Raw genomic sequence first — 25,904 nt, forward strand, 5'->3', positions numbered from 1 at the left:
TTTATTTTTATTCTTAAAAAATTGCTTATGTATATGTATATTTATTTTTATATATTTTTAATGTATATATACACATATATACATATATATAATAAATAAAAATGACTAGACATTCATTTAAACATGCATTTAAATTCAATAAATTAATATTTTTAATAACTAAATAACATAATATTATAAATACAAAACTATTAAAATATATATATATATATATATATATATATATATATATATATATATATATATATATATATATATTTATTTTTTTATTCTTAAAAATTGCTTATGTATATGTATATTTATTTTTATATATTTTTTAATGTATATATACACATATATACATATATATAATAAATAAAATGACTAGACATTCATTTAAACATGCATTTAAATTCAATAAATTAATATTTTTAATAACTAAATAACATAATATTATAAATACAAAAGTATTAAAATAATGATACATTTTTTCATGAATATGTTACTGTATCCTAGATATTGTACAGTATGAACTGTGCCTCTCAACACTGATGTTAGCCAGCAGGGGGCGACGATGGGTAAAAAATAAAGTATAACCTGAAGTCTGGAGCATAATACTGATTAGCACATGCTAAAATAATAATGACTAAAATAACACCAGGGCCTTTTGAAAGGTACTAATATGTGTTTGTTTACAGCTTTTGGTGGTAAGTAAGGTACGAGGTTGAGTCTTGAAGTGTTTTCAGAGAGAAGATTGAGACGTGATTGACGTGAAGGAGGATAAACAAGGACAGCGTCTTTGTTCCTGGCGTAAACCGAGAGCTGGAGTTTTCCATCATGTCACAGGAGTGTGTTTATCTTCACTTACATAACTGTAAACCGAAGAGACATCACAAACATCACAAACACTTCCTGACACGAACACATGCAGCTCGCGGAAATCAGCAACAGATCATCCCCGAAAACACGCTTCTGTTCTGCCTGAACGCACACGAGGGAACGGGGCACTGAATATTTAGTTAAATAAAATTAACATTAAATATCCAGGCTTACAGAAGAAACAAGGCCTAACTTTGACTCTCGCTGCGGTGTGTTTGCCACAAACACGGCCAAGAGCTTTGAAATGGAGGCGTCTCATATACAGCGTTTGCAAAACAATGGCTTTTTGAACCCTAAATCACTAAACGCTTTTGCATTACGCCGAGCATCTTTATACGACCCCCTTAACAAGAACCTCACCCTCTAATCCTAGCATTCTCTATTCTATTTCTATTCTGTTCTACTTCTCTCCTGTCCTTTATTTACTACCTGGGCATAAACGTACCTTTCAGCGAGAAACAAAATGTTAAAAATGGCACGGTTGCATCAACACAGTATCAGTATCAGGGTTTGATTTGGTGGAGGACGTATTTCCAACGCGATAGAGCGTAAGTTAATAAAAATATTTCAATGAACCGCCGCGATACACACCTACATTGGCGTGATCAAAGGTGCCAGGGTTCACATATTGAAGCTGTGTTTTAGAGCCACTCGGTGGACATTTCTCTTTGAATCTGTGCTGAAACATACAGTAAAGCACAAAAAACGCACTGAGGAACATCTTTTTATGAGACCAGGTTGCTTAGTTCTTTTATTATAATAATAATAATAATAATAATAATAATAATAATGCAGTGAATGAATGAAGGAAGAAGGTGCAGATTTATAATGCGGCATTGTTTCTGTTTCAGGACCGAATGGAGCATGTTTAAATTGTGGGTTTAAAAAACACTATAAATGTAACTTTTGCTCTGCAGCTGACTACATACAAAAAGCGTGAATAAATATAGACCCACGGTAAGCTGGTAGACCCTGGAAGACGTCCAGACAGCACGGCTTGATTTGATGATGGTTTGGTCTGGAGAGCTGGGTTTACTGAAGAAACGAGCTTAAGATGACTCCAGGCCGTCCAGACATGAGCACGTTCAGCCGGCACACCCACAATAATGCCTTTCAAACGTGTTCCTGGACTTCGAATGTGGCTGTGGTTTTGGGTGCTGGGTGAAGTGGGGGACGACTCCGAGGATAAAGTTATGGTTTGTTTTCTCTGGATGATATTCAGATTCTGAATGCATTTTGGGTTTTTCTCTGTGTTACGAAAAGCAGATTGAAATTTAAATGAATTGGCATTTTTCTGTAGCACACTGTTATTTTAAATGTAAAAAAAAAAAAACATTTCAATTGGATTTTTATTTATTTATTTTTAATTTAATTATTTTTTAAATAAAATATTTAGGGTTTTTTTATTAATATATAATAAATAAATATTTAAATATTTTTATATTCAGTATATTTTTATGTTCAGTGTTTATATATATATATATATATATATATATATATATATATATATATATATATATTATATAATGTTTATTAATGGTTTTCAATAAATAAATGATTTATTTCGTTTTTTCAAATCTCGACTGGCTTTAGTTAACAATAATAAGCCTGTTGGTGTAAGTGTGGCGACGTGTTTTTGAAAGCTGTGATGTTTCCTAAAACTTTCCATAGCTCAAGACCAGTTTCAAAACCACACTTTAAAAATATATTCATAAAGAAACCCAGACGGCAAATCAACACGTTAAAATAATTCATTCTGTTCTGAAACACAAACACAGCTCGGCATCGTAAATCTGCACAATCATGAAGATCACTGGGAGCTATTTTCCCTTGTTTTCTCAGAATAAATTAAGGTTTATTGTCTATATATATATATATATATATATAAAAAAAATGGAACAAATAGGCTCATCTTGATTGGATAAATCAAATAAAAGTACAATATCAGGAAGAATATTAAAAGTGCATAGGCTCTGGGTTCTTTGTGACTTCAGTTTGTGTGTGTGTGTGTGTGTGTGTGTGTGTGTGTGTGTGTGTGTGTGTGTGTGTGTGTGTGTGTGTGTGTGTGTGTGTGTGTGTGTGTGTGTGTGTGTGTGTGTGTGTGTGTGTGTGTGTGTGTGTGTGTGTGTGTGTGTGTGTGTGTGTGTGTGAGTGTGAGTTTGTGTGTGTGTGTGTGTGTGTGTGTGTGTGTGTGTGTCCAGAAATCCTAGTAGGCATTTAAATACTTCAACTGCAAAAAAATGACCAAAATGACTGACAAACTGTGTGCAACGACGCAGTCAGAAGACTTCAATCTCCAGCATTTACCCTGGTTTTACCGTAGTATCACTAACTGCACCACTGTATCGTGGCATTAATGTGGGACAGGAAATGTTATGATATTTTTTAATGTAGACGTGCATTTAAAGTATTACAGATGTAGGGGAATAATAGCACAGTGTGACTGTATTCATCATCATTCATCATCTAAATATATGCTGCTAAGTGGTTCTTTTTCATAAAACACAGAGAGTCAGATTAAATATACCATATAAAAACACTTGAGATAATACCGACCAGCTCTATTTAAACGTCTAATTTCAAAACCTCTATTACCAAAAAAGTTTGCAATGTTTTAAAGTAATTATGCAATCAATCAGCAGGAGAAGAAGCGGTGAAAGTGACCCTAGTGATCCGACGGGATGTTTACTCCTCATCAAAACATCTCAGGATCTCCATCGCTCATAACGAAACGATCATTTCAACACAAACATTTACACACAGCATGTTGACTGAGGTCAGCCTCCGTGTTTCTCAGCAAACCGAAGCTCGAAAGTATGACTTCATAGGACTCTGTAAATCATTTCCATCTGCTCAAGTCTCCAAACATGTCCAGCGTTTCCTGAACTCTCATCACTTACTGCTTTTGAAGAAAGTATGCATCTCAGAAGGTCACAGATATTGGATCAGTATATTGAAAAACGCCGTGATGGAACGTGTTTCAACTCAGCATGAACTATTGGCTGACCCTATTTGCTTTTTAATACTTTTAAAAATGCTAAAAATGATCTTCCATCTGACTCCATCTAGTAAGTAACGGCCTCTTTCATGAATCAGACGACTTCCAGTGAATAATCAAGCTTGGACCTGCATTTTTTTCCCATAGTGCATCCTGTTTTGACTTGATGCGAGAAAAAGGGAGCATGTGCAGCCGAAGTGCATCATTTCACCCAAAACATGATATTTTTGCACGTGTGCCACTTTTGGAACAATTCAGATTATATATATATATATATATATATATATATATATATATATATATATATAATATATATGCATCAAAACACAAATATTATTACAATTTAAAATAGCTTTCAGTGCACGCATATCTTAAGACGTTATTTATTTTTGTGATTTTTCGGCATTCTTGCTCTAGTCTTCAGTGTCCCATGATCCTTCAGAAATCGATCCAACGCGCCGCTTTGCTCATCGAAGCCATTTCTGATTATTGGCAGTTGTTCCGATTCACATTTCTGTGGACATCTGCATACGTTTATTTAGCAATAATAAATAGAAGTGATTGAAAGCGATGTTGCGAAAGGTTAAATATAGTTCATGCACGTATTCCCTTCTCAACGTAGCGAATGAAATGTAATTACTTCAGAAAGCAGTTATGTGCATAATGGTAATGAGCCATTATCCGAGAGCCATTAGCATTAGCGTGATTCACATTAGTAACATCTGACAGCTGCGTATCCTCCACAGGGCAGTAACACCACTAACCTGCAGTGATGTCCAGTGCTGTGAGAGCTAAATGACGCTCTTATTGGGGCCCGGGAGACACTTTTGATATTGCGGTCAAAACAGCTCAGCCTCAATAATGGTTTCGTTGGGTCCACTTTACCCCCACTGTGATTTTTAGATGGAAGCCATTCTCTTCCCATCAGAGCTGAACTCTCTTCTTGAAGACAATCGACCGCCAACCATATCATGATTTAGTGCTTGCTAAAGAAACCATGCTTTCGAATATTTGGACTAATTTGGAACAATCAACTATTTGGACTATTTGGAATAATAAAGTTTTTGTAAAAATCCTTTTATGATTAGGCATTATGCACAACATTACGTTATACTGTATATGTTAACAAAAATAAGATCATTTAGAACTTTTTAAGGTTACCAAATCACTGTTTCTGAACTTTTTCTGCCGGTTTTTTTTAAAGGTTTTTTTTCATTTTCATTCTAAAGCAAGCAGTGGCGTTTGGAAAGCATTAAATCCAACTAAAATGTTTACAGAAAAAAAGAGGTTGTGGGTGTTTTTTTTTTTACAGTTGGTTACAAAGAACCATTTTACTGCACAAAGAAATTATGCAAGAAAGATTGAAATGGTATTTTACTGTAAAACTTATAATCTATCAATAAACTTAAAAATAAAATAAAAATGCATGACTTGTTTTACCGTCTGCCAGGCAATGCCACATTTTACAAATAAAGCTGCATCCGAAGGACCGGATGATTGTCTCAGTTTTGAACACCAAATATAAAACAATGCAAAATTTGCAAAACTTTTTCATCGCTCAAAAAATCTCAATTTTCTATTTTTACCTCCATAATGATGTCAGCAGCGGCTGGGATGTCGGTGGATTTACAAACACACTTTCACAACGTCATGACTTCATATTTCTCTGATTCAGAGCATTAAAACTGCCAAGCAAGACCTGAGGACTCACGCACCCCTGGACTCTCTTATCTCTCTGTATATTGACCAATAAAGGGAAAGCACGCTGTATTATTTATTTCAATCCAGACGGCTGCTTCTGAGTTTTCCAGTAAAAACAGAAGGGAAAAGCCAGAGGGTGGAGACCAGGTCTGACATCAGAGTAATGAGGATCTCCCACTCTTTTAAGAGCCAGGCCGTGCCGTGAGCTCACTAAAGCACGGCACACGGGAAAACGGCACATCTGCAGGGAAACCACACATCTGGATTTGCTTTTCTGGAGGGGTGAGGTACGTACAACACAGTTTCGACGATAAAAGCATGTGTAGAGCTGACGATCTGCCAAACTGTGTGTCATTTTAAACTGCATTTACCTGCCGTGAGGATTAGATGAGTCCACTGCACTGGGTGACTTACATTTTCCTGCTACGACTTTAATTAGGCGAAACGATAAAGAGACGAAAAAATAAATGTTTGCTCAAAGGAATGGCCTGAAACAACACGTTCTGTTTCTACTGAAGTGGAAGAACGGGGGGACAAAAGCAGAAGAAACGCTCAAGAGAAAGCAAGAAATACTTTCAGTGTAAAAACTGCATATTTGGCAACTTATGAACCAAAATTTACATTATTGTCAGGTTTATGTGTGTCAGTGTTAATAACTGAAAAGATGGTTTATGGTTTCATGTCTCTGTTTTACTTTTTAAATGCATTGTGTGATATGTTTGCATTATGAAAATCATCAATGATGTTATAAATAATAATGCTATATATGTTTATCCAACAATTATTGCGCTCAAGCAGCTGGTTGTTGCTATGGTTACCTCATTAGTGTATTGTGTTTGTAAGCATCAATGGACACATGCACACTGACTAACTAGTAATGTATTCGTGACATAAGTAAATGTGCATTCAATTGAGCAAAAGTGACCAATAAAACATTTATGATGTTACAAAAGATTTCGATTTCACATAAACGCTGTTCTTTTAAACGTTCTATTTATCAAAGAATCCTGAAAAACTATGGTTTCCACAAAAATACCCGACAGTTTTCAACGCTGACAGTAATCAAAAATATTCATTGAGCAGATAATCAGCATGTTAGATTTCTGAAAGATCACGTGACACTGAAGACTGGAGTAAAGATGCCAAATATTCAGCTGCGCTTCACAGAAATAAATTATGTTTTCAAATATTTTCACGTAGAGGTCGATCACTCTAAATTATAATAATATTTAGCTGTTTTTAGTGTATTTTTGATTAAATAAGGGCAGCCTTGGCAAGCAGACGAGACCCCAAACGTCAGCATGGTACTCTATATTAGTCCAAGCATTAATCATCTGTTTCAGACAGTACCGTGATTCACATCCTAAAATAAAGAGACTTAAGTCTTAAGAACTAGTCTGACCAACTAGCAGTGTAACCAAAGTGCCATCAGTCTTATGTAACGTAGTCTTATTTATTATTCACTTTTATTGACTTGTAATACAATGCAACTGGTCCCAGGTTAACAGCAATTAGAAAGACTAAAAAGGCTCAGACTGATCAGTGAAGCTATAAAAAAGATGGCATTTTGTAAGTTTGTTCATTTCTTTTCCTTGCTGTTTTTCCAACTAATCAGCAGCCTGACAGTTTCCTTAATCGCGCTGGAAATATTATGCAATTACCCACCGCTTTCATACCGAAGATGCCACTTCCAGGATTCCAGGAGTTACTCACCCTTAAGCTGTTCCCAATCGCTACTTCCTTTTTATGTGAAAACATGTGATGCCGCTTTTTTCAATGCAAAGACGACACGAGGAGCTCAACAATTCCTTAACTAAACTACAGTAACGGGCAACAATTTGTGAAGGCGACAAATATCGTTACAGTTTAAAGTAACAGTTTTCCATGCGAGTACATTTTAAGATGTCATTTATTCCAGTGATGTAGCGCTCAGCATCATCTCTCCAGTCTTCGGGGTCACGTGATCCTTCATAAATCATTCATTGCATAAGAAACGCCGATAATGATCATCATAGCTGCCCAATATTTTTGTAAAAAAAAACACATTTAACATTCTTTATTCAAAGTGACGACATCTACCAATGCAAAAGATCCTTTTAATCAAAGAATCCTGAAAAAGTATGAAATATGAAGCGGCGCGACTGTTTTCAACGTAACGGTAATAACCAGACATCTTGAGCAGCCAATAAGTTGAAGAGTGGAGAAATGATGCTGAAAATGCAGATGTAATGCATCTAAACAGAAAATCACATAGAAAACGGTTCTTTTAAATTGCAGTAATGTTGGACACTACGCCTGTTCCAATGCATTTTTAACCGAATAAATGCAGCCTTGGTGAGCAGAAGCGACTTGGTTAACAGTAAACTAACTCTAAACATCTCTCCACAGATAACCGTAGAAGCATGGAGCCCGACGTGCAAGTAACACCAGCCTCCATCCTTTCCACAATCCCCACGAACGTCTCCGGGAACAACGTCACCGACGCCGCCGAGTGTCCTCACTGGGAAACGTGGGACTGGCTGTACGTCATGCAGCCCACGTACATGTTCACCATCTGCGTGCTGGGAATCCTGGGAAACGTCTTCGTCCTGCTGGTCTTCGGCCTGCACAAGAAAGCGTGCACGGTGGCGGAGATCTACCTGGGGAACCTGGCGGCCGCCGACCTCCTGTTGGTCTTGTGCTTGCCGTTCTGGGCCGTCAACAGCATCGACGGCTTCAACTGGCGCTTCGGCTCGCTCATGTGCAAAGCGGTCAACACGGGCATCAGAATGAACATGTTTTGCAGTATTTACCTGCTAGTGCTGGTTAGCGGCGACCGCTACGTTGCGCTCGCCCACGCGCTGTCGCGAGGCAGAATGAGGCGGCCGAGGTGCGCCAAGCTCAACTGCATCGCCGTCTGGGTTTTCGGATTAATCCTCAGCGTCCCGACGCTTCATTTCCGGGACACTCGATTCATCCCGGAGCTGAACATCTCGGCTTGCATCCTGAACTATCCAAACCCCAACGTCGGCCTCGCCTGCGACATCCTCCTCATCTTGATAGGCTTCATCGTCCCGTTTTTGGTGATCTCCTACTGCACGCTGAGGATCATCCGAGCGCTGCGCGAGCAGATCATCGACCGCTTTAATGTGGAAAACACCGAAAAGAAAGCCACGGTCCTGGTGCTGGTGGTGCTGATGGTGTTTCTCTTGTGTTGGGTGCCTTTCCACCTGGTGACCTTCATAGACATCCTGATGCGCTTGGGCGTCTTCGGCGGATGCGACGCGGAAACCGCCGTGGACGTCTCCAATCAGATATTCACCTACTTGGCTTTGAGCAACAGCGTGTTGAACCCGATACTCTACGTGATCGTGGGCAAGAACTTCAGGAAGAAGGTCAAAGAGCTGATGAAGCAACTCACAGAAAAAAAAACTGATTCGTCGAGCAGTTCTACGAGATCGCAGCTCTCGTCGACCTTGAAAACTTTCACCACATTTTAAGAATGTTACGCGCGAAACGTCCACAGGCACAAATTTCAATCGTAATTTAATGCTCGTTTAATTATTTTGATGCACACTAAACAATGTTGTAAATAGATTACTCATGTATGTTTTACAAGAAAATACTGTTTCAGTATTTTAAATTAATTCAGTGTGTTATGTTTTTTTGTAATTATTTGTAAAATTTACAAGCAAATATTGACTGGACCTTCGTAAATTATAAAGACTATTATGTATACATTGTCCACAGGTTCAAATGAACCCTTTCAGGCATAGTTCAAAGACATACGGAAGCCATTTTGAAGGATTGTAGCACCATGTCCCGACCAACGACAGGTGAACCACCAAAACGTTATCTACAGTTACATTCAACTGTTGTCTTTGTATCTTCTTTTGTTGTAAGATATTAAATAAATTCAAAAAAGCAAAGGGAAAATTAAATAAGTGATAAATCCTTTTTTTCCCTGAAAACCAAAAAAAATGGCTATGTGGTGTTTTTTGGAATGCTATTATAGTTTTTATTATTTTATTTTATTTTTATATTATGCTTTTTTATTAACAAGTTAAAGTTTTCTACCTTTAGTTTAGTGCTCATTATTAAATCAATTTTTTTTTTGTTTTTCTTTTAGTTTTAAGTAACAAATCGTTTTCATCTTTAATACCCCTACGCTAAATTAAGTGCAAATGCAAAAAAGAAGTGTCTCCAAATGAACTAAACCAGTGGTTAGCATCTGATCCTGTATGTTACAGTCACCCTGCAACTCTTTAAACCCATTTCTACTGCCGTGGTTTCCGTGAATAAAAGAAGTCTGTCATTTAATTGTAATCGTGATATGAACTATGCGTGTGAATATTAACACACCAGAGTCCTGCATGCTCCGTTAACCTCTACATGCATGGAGACGCGCTTTTATTTACTACACAAGTACTGAAGCACACGTGAACTTCCTGTGATCTCTGGCCTCTGCATCTCACTACATCTCCAGAGACGCTTTGAGAGTTTGAGAAAACATCATATCACGCTGCATGCGCTCAGAAACGTCACAACCTGCCATAATAAAAGTACGCTTTAACAAATAACTTACCGTATAACTGTATGCGATGTGAAATTTAAACAGAACAATAAAATCATTAAAACAATTATAACAACCACTTAATTGTAGAAAAAAAAAACACAAATTATTATTAAAAATTTTTAAAGGAATATTCACCCGATTTTTTCTACCATGTATTATTTTTAACAGTAAAAGGGTTGCATTTTCATTTTGATTAAAAATAAACGTTTCATGTGTTCATTTGATGATCAGAAGAAATAAAACAAAATAATTTATGGAAATTTATGGGCCCTATTGTTCAAAATGTTGAAACCGAGAGATTTAGACTTAGTTTTTCACTGAAATAAATGTTTAGTCATTACACGGAGAGTAAATGTGAACGTATGAAGATAATATGACAGCACTTTCTGTCTGTGTAACGCGAGTTGAATATCAGACCGAGACAGACGGTGATTTCTGCAGACTGTGTTTGTTTCCAGCGTTTGTTTCTGGGGTAAGAAAATGACTAGTTGGTTTTTAAAGAACAGACTTTCCAGTAATGACTCTACACCCGTTCCTCTTTGTGAGTCTGTGAATAGTGTTTTTCCAGCGATACCTCAACGGCCAGACATGTTTTTAAGAGGACTGTGGTTGGTAACGGAGAGTGGTGGGACCTTCGTGATTGCGGGTGGCTGGCTGTACTATAATCTGTCAGCATTCCCTCAAATAAAGCATACATTAGTGGTATAAATTCATCATAGGCTGTAAAACAAAACCTCCTTTAAAAATAACATCAGTAGGCTGCATAGGCAGCGCTTTAAACATTTTTATGCAACACTGGCCCCATGCATTGGATTTTCAGGTCTCGTTTCTTTTCTAAACGCATACAAAAAATCCTACACCACAACTGAATGGATTAATAGAAATACATTCTCGGTCTGAATCAACAGAACAGCTTTTTTTTTTTTTACATTTGACATCACATTCATCACCAACACCTGCCTCTGAAACGGTAGGCAAAATAAAAGTTATCTAACAAACAAGCAACCGGCCGCAGTTTATAAAAAGTCCACTCAGACTACCATTTTAAGATCAGGAAGTTCATCTAGTCTCTTTTAGAAACACGTTTTATTTTTAGAAATGCACAGTTCTACTTTTAGAAACGAGCCACGAGATTCAGTAACCTTAAGCGAGGTCACGTATATTCATATACAGTTTTTTATATTAGGATATATTGAATTAAAAGGTCTGGGATCTCAGAAGATCTAGGGGAGTGTGCACGTAAAATATTAATAAAAAGAATAGCATCTTTACTGTACTAATATGCTTATATAATCCCATATAATCTGACCTTCACTGCAGTGATCTTCAGAAGCACTAAACAGACCCAGAACTGATTGACAGGAAGTCCTCAGAGGTACATTTTAGCCCATCTCAGTTCGAAATATTTACACAGTCCCACAGCAAAAACACATTTGAAGCTAAGACTGACCTCTGCTGGTAGATGTGTTAGCATTACATGGCCTAAACCTTTTACAATACATCCATCTGACCCGTAATAAAATGTCCGTCTATGTGTCCAAACCTTTATCTAATCCATTATCCAAACGCATAATCTTTTTGCAAGCATCCAGAAAAATACAGATATTCTGGAACACAGCAGGGCCTTCAAACTCCTTTAAACCTCAAACAGAAAACCTCACAACCACTGTAGAAACTTTCAGGCTTCGTGAAGCCAACACCAAAGTGCGTCTTACTAGTCATATACGAGCTCATAAATACAGATGATAAAAATGTCCCATTTGTGTCATTTTCAGTATTGTATGGTCTACTAGTGACGAAGCAAGCCAATTCATTCCAGCGCCGCGCCAGTTTTGGCCAAAGTACATTATGTTTGCATTACTCTGAAGGCTTCATCTGTCTCTCTTCAGTGGGACACGGTGTTTGCGTCTTCAGCTAGGAACGAAAAACTCTGAGCATAAACAGATTCAGCCTCAGCAGCCGCTCAATGGCTCTGGAGGAATGAGGATCTAAAGACTGCCTCTTCTCGGTCTCTTACTAAACACTTCTGCAAGAACAAGAAGACGGTGAGGTGAGAAAACGTGGAATCAGTTCCGCAGAAAAAGTAAGGTAAGCGAAGACAACATATTATTCATTTTTCTAACTATAATTTTAAGTTATAGTTTCCCAAATTGGGGATCATGGGCTGACGAAAAGCTTGATTTAGTTAGAAAAAGTGTCAAATTAAAACAAATCATTTTAGAGTTAAAACAGTGATAAGTTTACCTGTATGACAATTAACATCAGTGCAGTGCTGTTTAACAATTGAAATATATTTTTTCACATCAGAGGGACTTCAAGAAAATATCTGAGATGACAAAAAATAAATGACACATTATAAAGTGTAACTTAAGAGTGTTTAATTAAAATTAAAGACCACAAATGTAAACAAGTAGCTTTACATCATCGTTCTCAAACAGCAATTCCCAAATTTAAATCATTATAAATTGAATAGATTTCTAAGTTTAATTTTGTTTTTTTTTGTTTTTTCTGTTTTTGTACTGTAATTTTGGAAAAAAATTTACATTTAAAAAAATAATTAATTATTTAAATATTTTAATTAAAATATAAGTTACAATTAAACCACATTAAAATGAGAATCTACCAAAAATAAAATAAAGTTTTTAATATTATTCTTTGATAGTTTATTTCATTTTATTTTATCCTTGGTTCAGACGGCGCCGCTAAACTAATATTTAATACAACGATTTAAAACAGCCCTCAACTGAAGTAACCGATAAGGTCCGTGATGTTCTAGCTGATCTCCAGCAGATCTTGTATCTTCTAGAATGCATCTGGCGACGCTTCAGCCTCCAAATGGATCCGTCACTCCATCATACCTGGACTTTTTCGACACAAAAGAGTGGCAGCTGGTCTACTCCATCATCCCACCGTACATCTTCACCGTCTGCTTGACAGGAATTGCGGGCAATTCCTTCGTGTTGCTAGTGTTCCTGCTCCAGGGAAGCCGCTGGTCCGTGCCCGAGATCTATCTCGGCAATCTGGCGCTGGCCGACCTCATGCTACTCGTCTGCCTGCCGTTTTGGGCCATGAACATCCTGAACTATTTCATGTGGTCTTACGGAGAGATCATGTGCAAGGTGGTCAACCTCTCCATCACCGTCAACATGTACACCAGCATCTACATGCTGGTGATGGTGAACGTGGACCGCTACCTCGCGCTCGCCTTGACCATGAAGGCCATGTGGCTGCGACGGAAACGCTACGCCAAGTTCATCTGCGTCGTTCTGTGGCTGTTCGGCCTGGGCATGGGAGCTCCGACGGCCGTCATGAGGAAACTCAAAGATATCCCGGGGCACCAAGCCGTCGAATGCTACCTGGATTATCCCGACGCGAGCTGGAGACTCGCTCATTTTCTGCAGCTGATCCTGGTGGGCTTCGCTCTGCCGTTCCTGGTCATCACGTTCTGCTGCGTCAACATCATCTGGGCTTTGAAGCGCCGGAGAGACAGCGGTTACTGGGAGGACCGAAACGACAAGAAGGCTACGGTCTTGGTTTGCGCCGTCACCCTGCTCTTCCTCACCTGCTGGGGCCCGTTTCACTTCGTAACTTTGCTAGACTTACTCTGCGATCTACAGGTTTTGGATGAGAACGAGTGGTCTCACTTTCTGAACATCGGAAACCAGTTTTCGGTGTACCTTGCGTTCTCGAACAGCTGCCTGAATCCGCTGCTGTACGTCTGCTCGGGGAACTACTTTAAGAGAAAAGTCAGCAGCATCTATAACAGAAGAAAACGCTCGTCGGATGCGACTGCGCTTCAGCGGACCGTTCTAACCTCTACGACAACCGCCAATCAGATCAAACCTGTTGTGTTATACGAGAAAGACTAGAGTAAGAGTTTTACAACATTTCTAGTGTGGTAGTATTTACAGTACTGGCGTAATTATGAGGGTTTTAATCAAACTCTTTCACTAAATTTCTACAATAGTTTAAGAAAATGTATCTTGATTAAACAACGAACGATTGAATTGATTGATTATAGAAGAGTGAGCCGTCTGGATGCACATGGGCCGATTTTAAACTACATTCAAAAGAAGTTTAACAAACCCTCTTCTATTGATGCCAATGCTCTAAATAGTTGCTAAACATTTCAAATGAGCTTTATGTGCATGCTTTCTCTTTCTTGATGACCTGTGTTTCCCCTCAGCACAATTTTGGCGTAGTTTGTGAAAATCACGCGATGGCAAGGGTCTGAAGCAGCACGATGTGATTGTACAAAAGGTACTGTAAAATATCTGTCTTGGCTGCTGTTCATGCAAACATAATCTGTTATGTCTTCAGCGAACGTTTTGTGAACTGTTGGGGAAAAGCTTCTTATGTATTATATTGTATTGGATCTGTGCATCACATTAGGCCTTAAAATATAGGCTTTCTGTCACATTAAAGTTTTGGATTTGAATCACTCCCTGCTCTTCACTGAACTGTATTAATAACCAGTGTTTTTTATTATTTGTAATGAATGAAAAAGTGATTTTTACATTTAATTAGCCTATTTGTTTTCCTTAAATGTTTCGGTTTAGATGCACGATGAAAAAAAGCAATGCACTATTGTTCTATTTTCTTAATACAAATATGAAATAAAAAACAGCTGTATTGTAAGTATTTGCATGGTAAGCAGCACAGTATAGCCAGCACAGCTCACATATTACAGAACAATGGCATTATAAGCACTTTTTAAACAAACAAAAAATTTTTTAAAAGTATAAATACCTGCTATTTCAAACTTCCATTTAATCTAAATAACTTTACCTAGCATATATAGGAAAATAAAAGATTCAAATTGATAGATTTTTCAAATTGCATGACTTTTTCTAGACATAATACATAAATAAGAGTTGATAACAAGAACAATAATCCTGAAGTAAAAATGTTTTTCATAATAGCACAATAATATTCCAATGAGAGCACTGAGCACTTTTTAGAGCACCTAAACAATACATAACATCTGGGGCCTCATTATAAAACGCTAAGCACTTTTTTACATCAACGATTAATATGAGCGTTAGCATGGACCGAATCGGTGTGCACGCAGTGGAAACAACTTACCAAAACTTTTCATCTGTACATAGATCACATGCACACTCATAATTGTTTTTTTTAGTGAAGTGGCTATTAGTTTTATTTCATTTTGCGAACTTAAAGTATATGCATATCTCCACTTTTTCTGCACTTGAAGCTCTTGACACCAAGACCTTGTGTGTGTAATTAAGTAATAGAAGTAATTTAAAAAATGCATATGCACTTTAACACACTAACGTAACCATGTTTTGGTCCATTCTGGCTTAAATGTGCTGTTCTGGACACTATAGCTCAGTTGCAATACCCATGAAACGACTACATAGACAACTTCATACTCGTGTGGTTTTCACACAGCACCTCTTTGAACCGAAGCATTTATAGTCGAAGACAAAAGTGAGACACGCTGCAAAGATGCTAGCATGACGCTTCGCTGATTGGAAATGAGCTCAGACGCATACGCTTCGCTCTTAACACAATTCAGTTCCACAAATTCATGACTGCGCTTAAAAGTATTCACAGCATTTTTAATAAACACTTCCCCTCAGGTTTATGGGTTGAGCTTTCGATACAAACAGGAAGTGCCGAATTAGAAGAGGCTGATTCAAATAAAGCACGTTAAGCACAGACACACTTCTTCAAATCTAATGCTCCGATGCAAATTTCACACTTATTTCACATTTAATCATGGAAAAGCTGAGCACATATGCGCAAACATTGCTTGAACTATAATAAAGCAGTCGCTGAGGTCAGTCTATTTCTAAACCAAATATGGAGAAGAAACGCTTTAAACAAAATATTTACATTCATCTGGACGTTCTTGCAAATTCATCTCGAGCAAAAACAGCTACGGTTTTCGGGAATAACACAGGGGCTGCGAATCTGCATTACAATGAGTTATTAAATTGGGTTATTAGAAGGAAACCTATAAGCCTGTTTCAAAAAGCAGACACTGAAACTGTAATTGAAATTATTTGTGCATATCATCATGTCATGTTTCTTTGTTTATTATTATACCTTGCTGCTAACTTGTAAACATGCAAATACACAACTAGAGCTAAGCAAATTCTCCTCTACTAAACCACACATAACAGGGCCATCATCTTCCGTTTAACCCATGAACCCACCAGCAGACTTATCAGGAACTAAAACATATCATACAGTGTTTGACTTGCAGTAGTCTGATCCTGATCACTTATATCAACAAAGATCACTACAGAAAACACATCACATCATTATTTTTTTATATTTAAAATAAATAAATTAATTAATAAAATATATATTTTTATTATTATTAATTTATTTATTTTAAATATATATATACACACACACATATATATATATATATATATATATATATATATATATATATATATATATATATATATATACACATATACACACACACATATACACATATACACATACAGACGTGGACAAAATTGTTGGTACCCTTTGGTCAATGAAAGAAAAACTCACAATGGTCACAGAAATAACTTTAATCTGACAAAAGTAATAATAAATAAAATTCTATAAATGTTAACCAATGAAAGTCAGACATTGTTTGTCAACCATGCTTCAACAGAATTATTAAAAAAATAAACTCATGAAACAGACCTGGACAAAAATGATGGTACCCCTAACTTAATATTTTGTTGCGCAACCTTTTGAGGCAATCACTGCAATCAAACGCTTCCTGTAACTGTCAATGAGACTTCTGCACCTCTCAGCAGGTATTTTGGCCCACTCCTCATGAGCAAACTGCTCCAGTTGTGTCCGGTTTGAAGGGTGCCTTTTCCAGACTGCATGTTTCAGCTCCTTCCAAAGATGCTCAATAGGATTGAGGTCAGGGCTCATAGAAGGCCACTTTACAATAGTCCAATTTTTTCCTCTTAGCCATTCTTGGGTGTTTTTAGCGGTGTGTTTTGGGTCATTGTCCTGTTGCAAGACCCATGACCTGCGACTGAGACCAAGCTTTCTGACACTGGCTAGTACATTTCTCTCTAGAATTCCTTGATAGTCTTGAGATTTCATTGTACCCTGCACAGATTCAAGACACCCTGTGCCAGACGCAGCAAAGCAGCCCCAGAACATAACAGAGCCTCCTCCATGTTTCACAGTAGGGACAGTGTTCTTTTCTTGATATGCTTCATTTTTTCGTCTGTGAACATACAGCTGATGTGCCTTGGCAAAAACTTCGATTTTTGTCTCATCTGTCCACAGGACATTCTCCCAGAAGCTTTGTGGCTTGTCAACATGTAGTTTGGCATATTCCAGTCTTGCTTTTTATGATTCGTTTTCAACAATGGTGTCCTCCTTGGTCGTCTCCCATGTAGTCCACTTTGGCTCAAACAACGACGGATGGTGCGATCTGACACTGATGTTCCTTGAGCATGAAGTTCACCTTGAATCTCTTTAGAAATCTTTCTAGGCTCTTTTGTTACCATTCGGATTATCCGTCTCTTAGATTTGTCATCAATTTTCCTCCTGCGGCCACGTCCAGGAGGTTGGCTACAGTCCCATGGATCTTAAACTTCTGAATAATATGTGCAACTGTAGTCACAGGAACATCTAGTTGCTTGGAGATGGTCTTATAGCCTTTACCTTTAACATGCTTGCTTGTCTATAATTTTCTTTCTGATCTCTTGAGACAACTCTTTCCTTTGCTTCCTCTGGTCCATGTCGAGTGTGGTACACACCATATCACCAAACAACACAGTGATTACCTGGAGCCATATATATAGGCCCAATGGCTGATTACAAGGTTGTAGACACCTGTGATGCTAATTAGTGGACACACCTTGAATTAACATGTCCCTTTGGTCACATTATTTTCAGTGTTTTCTAGGGGTACCATCATTTTTGTCCATGCCTGTTTCGTGAGTTTATTTTTTTAAATAATTCTGTTAAAGCATGGTTGAAAAACAATGTCTGACTTTCATTGGTTAACATTTATAGAATTTTTATTTATTATTACTTTTGTCAGATAACAGTTATTTCTGTGACCATTGTGACTTTTTCTTTCATTGACCAAAGGGTACCAACAATTTTGTCCACGTCTGTATATATATATACATATTTTTTTTTTTTTTTCTTTCTTTTAATACAAAAATATTTTTTACATATTTATTTTCTTGACTAATGTGTACCTCATTAAAAAGTGCGATGCGGCACAACATGCGTACTGTGTGTATTTACTAAATATATAACATACATTTATACATAAAAATCATTTAAAATGACTGGTAAGATATATGTAACAAAGGGATGATGAGGCAGGGAGAAAGAATTTTAATTGAGACAAAGTCAAAAATTTTTCATACAGTAGGTACCAGAACCAGAAACATCCAGGGAACAGCACAGAGCAACAACAAGTGAAAAGCAAGCTGTTTAAATACACACGGAGAGAAAGGCTAAACCAGCTAACAGTGGATGTGGGCAGTTGCCATAGAAACACACAAGGGTAACTATGGGAACAAAGATGCAGGCAAAAACTTAACTAAACTCAGAAAGTGAAGACAAAAACACTGGAGTAGAGAAACACTTCAGCATAAACGTTCTGACAGAGAACATGTGACCATACTATTTTCATTTCTTCCATTATATGTTGTTTGGTTAAATTATTTACGACATTTTCGAACCCATTAAAAAGGTACACAAAAAGGTTACTTATCATTTTGGCTTAATAAATGCACATTTAAATGCAACACAGACAGAATGAAGTATCCAGACGCTGTTTTATGATTTATTATGTGACAAAAATGGCCCCGGCATACTCAGAAGCACAATATTTCTCCAACACTAGAGTTTTAGTGTACTACAAGAACTGGGACGCGTTCCAGGATGTGCTTCACTTCAGAAATGACATATGCGTTCAGGCAATCTTCCATGCAATTCCTCCCATAAACCACTCTCATTTCACGCAGTTTATCTGCTGTTAATCCAGATGTGTAAACCTTCCATACGTACAGTATGATAACACTCCTGCATCTGCGGTCCATCAGTCTAAAAGGAATTTGTGCGGAGAGGTTTTATGTCGTGAGCTGGTGAGACAGAAGAAGCGTTAAGGGAATCAGAAAATACTGCTGAAAGGTCTCAAACTGCAAATAAAATCTGATCAGCCCTTTTTTAATTGGTTAGTCTAATAAATCTATAACAAGGGCTTATTAAATGCAATGTGTAGAGGGACATTAAGTATTCATGACATACAGATGGTCTTAAACGGCATTAAATGTTTACCATTAAGACCGTTAGTATACATGTAATACTGTATTCACGACAAATACCTTAAAGAGTTTATAGATTAGCATTTATTACATTTTTTATATAATAGCCACCAAGCAAATAAATGCGTACATAAATCAGACGTGATTACAAATGTATAAAAATAAAAACCTAATAAATGTGTAAATAAATCAATAAGTAAATAGAAAGGTCGCAAATGTGCAAGTAATCCTATGAAAATTAACAAATAATTAAATAAACAGGAAGTGATTTAAAATATATAATAGATGATAGCTAGATAGCTAGATAGATGATAGCTAGATAGCTAGATAGATGATAGCTAGATAAATAGATAGACCCATTGTATTCTTTCAATAAATATATTTGATCCTGGAAACCAACAGTCACGCTGTCCTTTTTAACCCATGATTTGCATGGCTTGGTTTTCCGTGAAGGCATCGCCTACTCCGAGTGTAGTACTAGTTCACTGGAAGCACCCGAGAGCAGCGTTCATCATGATACTCTAACATCTGCCATGGACACGAACGCTTCTGGAAACGGGACTCTGGAAACTGGAAACTGCTCCCATGGAAACACGGTGGAGCTGCACATGTACCCCACGGTTTACTCGCTGTTCTTCATCGTCGGGTTTCCGGCGAACTGTCTGTCCCTGTACGTGGCCTGGGTTCTGATGAAGAAGGGCAACAACTTGGCGGTTTATCTGATTAACTTGTCTGTGGGAGATCTGCTGTACATCCTGACCCTGCCCGTTTGGATCGCCATGGCGCTGGGGTACGCGCTGAACGACAGCCTGTGCAGCGTTATAGCGGTGGTCATGTTCAACAGCTTCTACGTGGGCTCGGGGTTCCTGTGCTGCATCTCTGCGGACCGATACTTAGCCATCGCGTTTCCGCTGCATTTCGCCCGCGTGCGAGAGGTCAGGACCGCCGTGCTGGTGAGCGCCGTCGTGTGGCTGGTGGAGATCGCGCTTCACGCGGGTCTTCTCGCCTACACGGGGGCCATCGGGAACCTTTCCGCCAGGCGTTTGTGCGCAGAGCCGATGGTGATGAGCTCCTCCGCTGCGAACGTGGCCATCGCGCGCGCCGTCCTGGGGTTTCTGCTGCCCGTGCTCGTGATGAGCTTCTGCTTCGAGGAGATCATCAGGGCGCTGAAGAAAAGCACCTCTACCGTGGTCAGCGAAAGGAGGAAGATCTGCAGGCTTCTCTTCTCTCTCCTCTTCACCTACCTGTTGGCTTTTACGCCCTTCCAGGTGGTGATGTTCATCAGAGGACTGCTGGAGCCTGAAAACTGCAGCGTCGCGCAGAATCTCAGAGACTATTACATGGTGTTTGTGGCCACAACGACAATAAACAGCGTTTTGGACCCCATCCTTTACTGTCTCATTAGCGACAGCGCCAAAACTGAAATGAAAAGGCTTTTTAAGCTCTGTGAAACACAACTGAGTAAGATGTATTCATCTGTGGTGAAAACCTGACGTTCTGAATATACTTCTTAATGTCTGGACAGACCAAATTTTTATTAACAGACAGAATATGTTTTGCATCTTAATGTCAAAAATCTGAATTGTAATTATAGCCAGATTTTCAATGAGATCTTCCTGACAGTATAGTGGATACTTAAAACGATAAAAAATAACAGTGGTTGCTCTATTTATCCAATAATATGTCTTATATAACATGAGACTAAAACATATAATGCAATGCAATGCTGATTGAGAGATCAAGAAATAAACGTTCCTCAGAAGATGTGAGATGTTTTGGAGGCTTGCGAAGATCATAGTCTCGACTGAGAAACAGTGAAAGTAAAGCTTCTGGGAACAAGTGCTCCTCAAAAGATACCGATGGTCAGATTTGAGACAGATTTTTCGGAAACAAAAAATAAATCCGTAAATGAAATTTGATGGGCTCTTGTTTTCTGGAAATATTTCTGAAGTTATTCTTGCATTAACCTGATAGAATCTGTAAATATTTGACAGTAGAAAGACACCTGAAGCACCAGCTAGTGGAAATACACTTAAAAAAAAGGATATTTACTTGATTTAAAAGTCATTTAGATGACAGAAGGTATGGAGTAGATGGTATGAAACATCATTTTCAGCAAAACGTTTATCATTTACTGCCTTACAAATTTGTGTATTAAATATGATGCAGTAATTCTATGGGGTTAAAAACCTAAATGCTTCTGTTTTGAAGTTTGTATACAAATATAAATTGTAAACTTGTGTTCAATGACTTCAACGGTATTTTTAGATGTGGAAAACGGTCATATACAAATGAGCACGCGAGCCCAAAACTGCATTCGTATTTGTTTCCAGAAAAGAAAAGAAAGTTGTGAAACATATCTAATCTGCAGCCAACAAGCATGCAAAGCTGTTATCGAAGTATTGTCTGTGGTTTCTGAGAGATGTTTGACTTCACCTGTTCATCTGGCATAATGCAAAACAAAGCAATGCTCTTAAAACACTTTGCGTAAGGAGGAAATGACTCGGCTAAAAGGACGCTTCTGTCACTCACTCACATTACTTAAACCCATAAGAATTTATTTCTTTCTACTAACACAAACAATTTTAGCAAAATGATTATTTAGCCCTTTTTTTAAGATCTTTAATTGATTGAAATTACTTTCTTGAACGTCTATATGCGATCTGACGACAGATAACTCTACCTCATTATCAAACATTTCAAAGAACAACGCGAGTGACTCTTTTTAAGAGAAAATGGCTATATATAGTAATCAAACAGAGGCAGAAGCAGAAGCAGAAGAAACAAATAGAAGAACAAGCAATCGTATTTCGGCAAGGCAAAGCACGTCACGTCATGTCTTTGGTGTTTGGCGGTTTGGTTAAAAGGAAGCAAACAAGGAAGTGATGTTTGCTCGTATTTCCTCCCTTGTGGAGGAGATCGTTGTAGATTGTGCAGTTCTTCCGTGTATATCTACACATACAGCTTATCAAAATCAATTATTGTTGTCCTAGGGGCTGTTTCCTGAATCACTGCACTTATGGTGAGTTTGGATTAGATTTTCTTCAGATAAATATTCAGCACGTGGGCTTTTTATGGTGTGGCACGTACGAATGTTTGATTGGTGGATTTATTTTAAAATTCTAGTAATGTTTGCTGTTTTGTGTGTTATCCTTTACTCGTCCTCGAGTCGCTCAACTCATGTTTCTTTTGTATGAGCAGATTTTAGGCACAATATTGACCCGGCAACCAGTGACTGTTCAGCTTAAGCATCGTAAAAATGAAAAATAGGCCATGTATACAATATCGCAGGTCAATATTACATGGTGGGTGCATTACGAGTTTAAATCAATATGATTGTGTTGAGTGAGGAAGAAAAAAAAAAAAAATGTAGCCTAGCTCTCGAATGGCTTAAAAAAATGACTTAAATTGTATGCTTTTAGCCAAAATCATTAACGTTGTGTTTCAGTTCAAGTACTCCTTGAGAATCAACGTCAGTGCGTATTATTTGATCTACATCAGATGTTTGGGATCACTATGATTTGTCTTTGAAAGACGGCTAATTCATCAAAATGACATTTTCAGCATTACAAAACATGAATATTTAAGATAAATGCAGTTCTTTTAAACTTTCTGGGTCCCACAAACATATTCAAGAGCACTAACTGTTCTCAGCATTGATAATAATAATAATATATTCATATGAGCTATTACACCAAAATAGGCTTTTTTTTTTGTTTAACATTTCACAATATTACTGTTTTACTCCATAATCAAATAAATCTACAGTTTTGCATGAAAAATTGGGTTCATAACTGCTATTCCACTGTGAAGCAAAACAGTAAACGATGTTTATCTCTGAACTAGCTGCCGTGAGATGAACGCGATGGACGAATCGACGAACTCCAGCCTGAACGACACAGACTGCTACCCACAGGCCCACCCTGAAAAGATGGCCTTCGTGGGCCTGCAGCTGGCCGTGATCCTGCTCGGCGTCCCGTCCAATGCCTTCTCCCTGTTTGTGTCGTATCGGCTCATCCATCAGAAGAACGAGCTGGGCGTCTATCTGTTCAACCTGGCGCTCTCGGATTTCTTGTTTATCGTGTTCTCACCGGTGTGGGTTCAATTCGCCATTCGCGACATGTGGCTTCACGGCGAGGCGATGTGCGTCGTTTGCGTTTTCCTGCTCTTCACGAACTTCTACACCAGCGCTGTGCTTCTGAGCTGCATCGCTGTGGACCGCTACTTAGCCATCGTTCACCCGCTGCAATTCTGCACTTTTAGAAAGCGCAAGACCGCAGCCAGAGTGAGCGTTGCCGCTTGGATTTTTACCGTCGCGTTCAATGCAATGACCGTGCATCCAGACAGTGTCTACGATATGGAAAACTCAATCTGCTTGGATTTATTTCCTTTGTCCAACAGGCAAAAAATAGTCAACGTTGCTCGTTTTGCTGTAGGCTTCCTCGCTCCTGCATTAGTTGTGGGTTTCTGTTATTGGCGAATATATTCGGATGTGAAGAGAAACCAAACGCTTGGATCGGTAGAGCGCCGCCACGTCTGCAGGCTACTTGGATGCATTTCGTTGACCCTTTATTTGTGTTTCGGACCTTTGCACATCATGATGGTTTTGAGGGTTGTGCTGGAGGATTGTCCATACCTAACTGGCTCTTCATTGGATATAAGGTCTGCGCTTTACTCGCGATGCTCAACTGCCTGGCTGATCCGCTCCTGTACTGCTTCATGAGCAGAACAGGGCAAGCCAGCGCTTCAAACGTGTTACTCAACCTCAAGAGAACGTGGAAGAAAGAGTGTCAAAAAGAGATGGAACAACAAAACAAGCAAATCCTCGGAACCGGCATCGTTCCAATCACACATGCACCCATTATGACCGAATTCAGGGCTTGACGGCTTCTGATGGGATCGTGCCGATGTTTATATATTCTATACTGTTTTGAAAGAGACTGGATTAAACAGGAATAAAATGAAACTTTATAAGCTTAAGAAAGGAAAGGTTGACATTTAAACGGAATGGGCCATGTCCAATTACGAAAAGCCTTGGATTATGAGAAATGAGCGTTTCATTTCGGTTTCACTTTCACACCGTCTACTTCCCTAATATTTCGCTCATATCTGAAGTGTAACAATAAATATATATTTGATATACTATACAAGGCTTTGTCCAACATTGCAAGTTTTTGTTTTAATTTGGTTTATTATTTACACCCACTTTCAAGAGATCGGTTTAAACAGACAGACTGTGAATGAAAACTGCTATGATTACTCATTTTATTTTAACAATATAGATACATGATATTCACATACACAGTTCAGGGGACAACACAGCACAACACAAACAGCTACTCGAATAATGTTCTGCCACCAAATAGGCCCCGCCCACAAAATAATGTCTGCCTTCAAATGAGCTTGATTGACAGGCGATCTGACCAATCAGAATGTGTATATTGTGCTGCTATCCGCCATTTTGCCCAGCTTTTCTCCATAGACAGAAGAGTAGAATCACTTCTGTGGACTTAAACTTAAAAAGCTGTGTGCCACAATAGACATAAAACACTTTCTGATGTTCGTTTTTTTTCATTTTGTGTTTTGTGTAAATATGGAAAGACGATCGGTTCATGTGTTGACACTAAATGGAAAAATTTTCGATATACTGATTCATTCAATAACACACGTTTCATTTTTTAAACATCTTAAGCTCTAAAATAAAGTGTTAGGCTTAACAGAATCTTTCTGGGGAGGAAACGCAGCGATTGATGTCGTTTATTTACAAAGACAAAAATTAAACTACTGTTTATTTCAACAAATTGTTGAAGACTAACCAAAATTAAAAAATATTTAGCTTGTAATTTCTGCACAGACAATATATTATTAATATATTAGCATTGCTATCCGCCCCAAAATCAGCAGCGAAAATCCAATATCGTGCATCCCTACGATTGCATACATCTCTATAAACCAAAAACAAAGAAAGCGCTAGTTTAACAAACAAAAGTTACTAAAATGTTAACTAGTACGAGTAACTAGTTGACCAGAAAAACCTTTAGTCAAGGGCTGCCACACACACACACACGCTTGTTTTTTTAATAGCCCATTACTTTCTAACAAAAGAAAGAGCAAAATAAACGTCTCAAATGTTGCTCCTTTTAGCTAATTTAAGTTCTATTATATTATATTATCCAAGAAGCAAAAATATACTGCATTTACTTTGCATTACTGTAATCAGCGTTCAGAAATCTCCCCATCTTCTGCTTTTCACGTCAGCGTTCTGAGATCATATCGTCTCCAAACCGAAAGCTTTCATCATTAGCATCTACTGGCACTGAAACCTCCGCCCACATCCTGCACCTCATTCCCGACAACATCATTGATCAGCCATGAGAAACATGATCTGACGTGACTTGTCTCTTCTAAACACGTCTGCGAGTCCACTAGTTCACTTGTTTGATGGGCCTAAATCCAGTTCCTGGTTCCTGGTGGGATCAGACGCTCAACTCTGGGTTTTGAGAGCGTTTCA

The 25,904-nt window shown here is 38.1% G+C and overlaps 3 protein-coding genes across 4 annotated transcripts; all 3 read left to right on the forward strand.

The window, feature by feature from the left end:
• The first annotated feature begins 5,755 nt into the window (after positions 1 to 5,755).
• LOC122334387 lies at positions 5,756 to 14,553 on the forward strand. Its single transcript, XM_043232268.1, has 5 exons — positions 5,756 to 5,844; positions 7,946 to 9,034; positions 11,888 to 11,953; positions 12,057 to 12,162; positions 12,919 to 14,553. The coding sequence occupies exons 2-5, from the start codon at positions 7,960 to 7,962 to the stop codon at positions 13,979 to 13,981; spliced, it is 2,310 nt and encodes a 769-aa protein (XP_043088203.1). The 5' UTR covers positions 5,756 to 5,844; positions 7,946 to 7,959; the 3' UTR covers positions 13,982 to 14,553.
• Positions 14,554 to 19,794: 5,241 nt separating this feature from the next.
• Positions 19,795 to 20,886, forward strand: LOC122334379 (ovarian cancer G-protein coupled receptor 1-like). The gene has a single exon (XM_043232256.1). The coding sequence runs from the start codon at positions 19,927 to 19,929 to the stop codon at positions 20,884 to 20,886; it is 960 nt and encodes a 319-aa protein (XP_043088191.1). The 5' UTR covers positions 19,795 to 19,926.
• Positions 20,887 to 22,261: 1,375 nt separating this feature from the next.
• Positions 22,262 to 25,401, forward strand: LOC122334380 (psychosine receptor-like). 2 transcript variants are annotated; one of them, XM_043232258.1, is made up of 3 exons: positions 22,264 to 22,415; positions 22,595 to 22,698; positions 23,240 to 25,401. In XM_043232258.1, exons 2-3 carry the CDS (start codon positions 22,667 to 22,669, stop codon positions 24,114 to 24,116), a joined length of 909 nt encoding a protein of 302 aa, XP_043088193.1. In that variant the 5' UTR covers positions 22,264 to 22,415; positions 22,595 to 22,666; the 3' UTR covers positions 24,117 to 25,401. The 2 variants fall into 2 exon arrangements, with proteins under 2 accessions (XP_043088194.1, XP_043088193.1); XM_043232259.1 differs by lacking the exon at positions 22,595 to 22,698 and having other exon boundaries at positions 22,262 to 22,415; positions 23,240 to 25,319.
• The last annotated feature ends 503 nt before the right edge of the window (positions 25,402 to 25,904 follow it).

This window comes from Puntigrus tetrazona, unplaced genomic scaffold, assembly GCF_018831695.1.
Source record: "Puntigrus tetrazona isolate hp1 unplaced genomic scaffold, ASM1883169v1 S000000520, whole genome shotgun sequence".
NCBI lineage: Eukaryota > Metazoa > Chordata > Actinopteri > Cypriniformes > Cyprinidae > Puntigrus > Puntigrus tetrazona.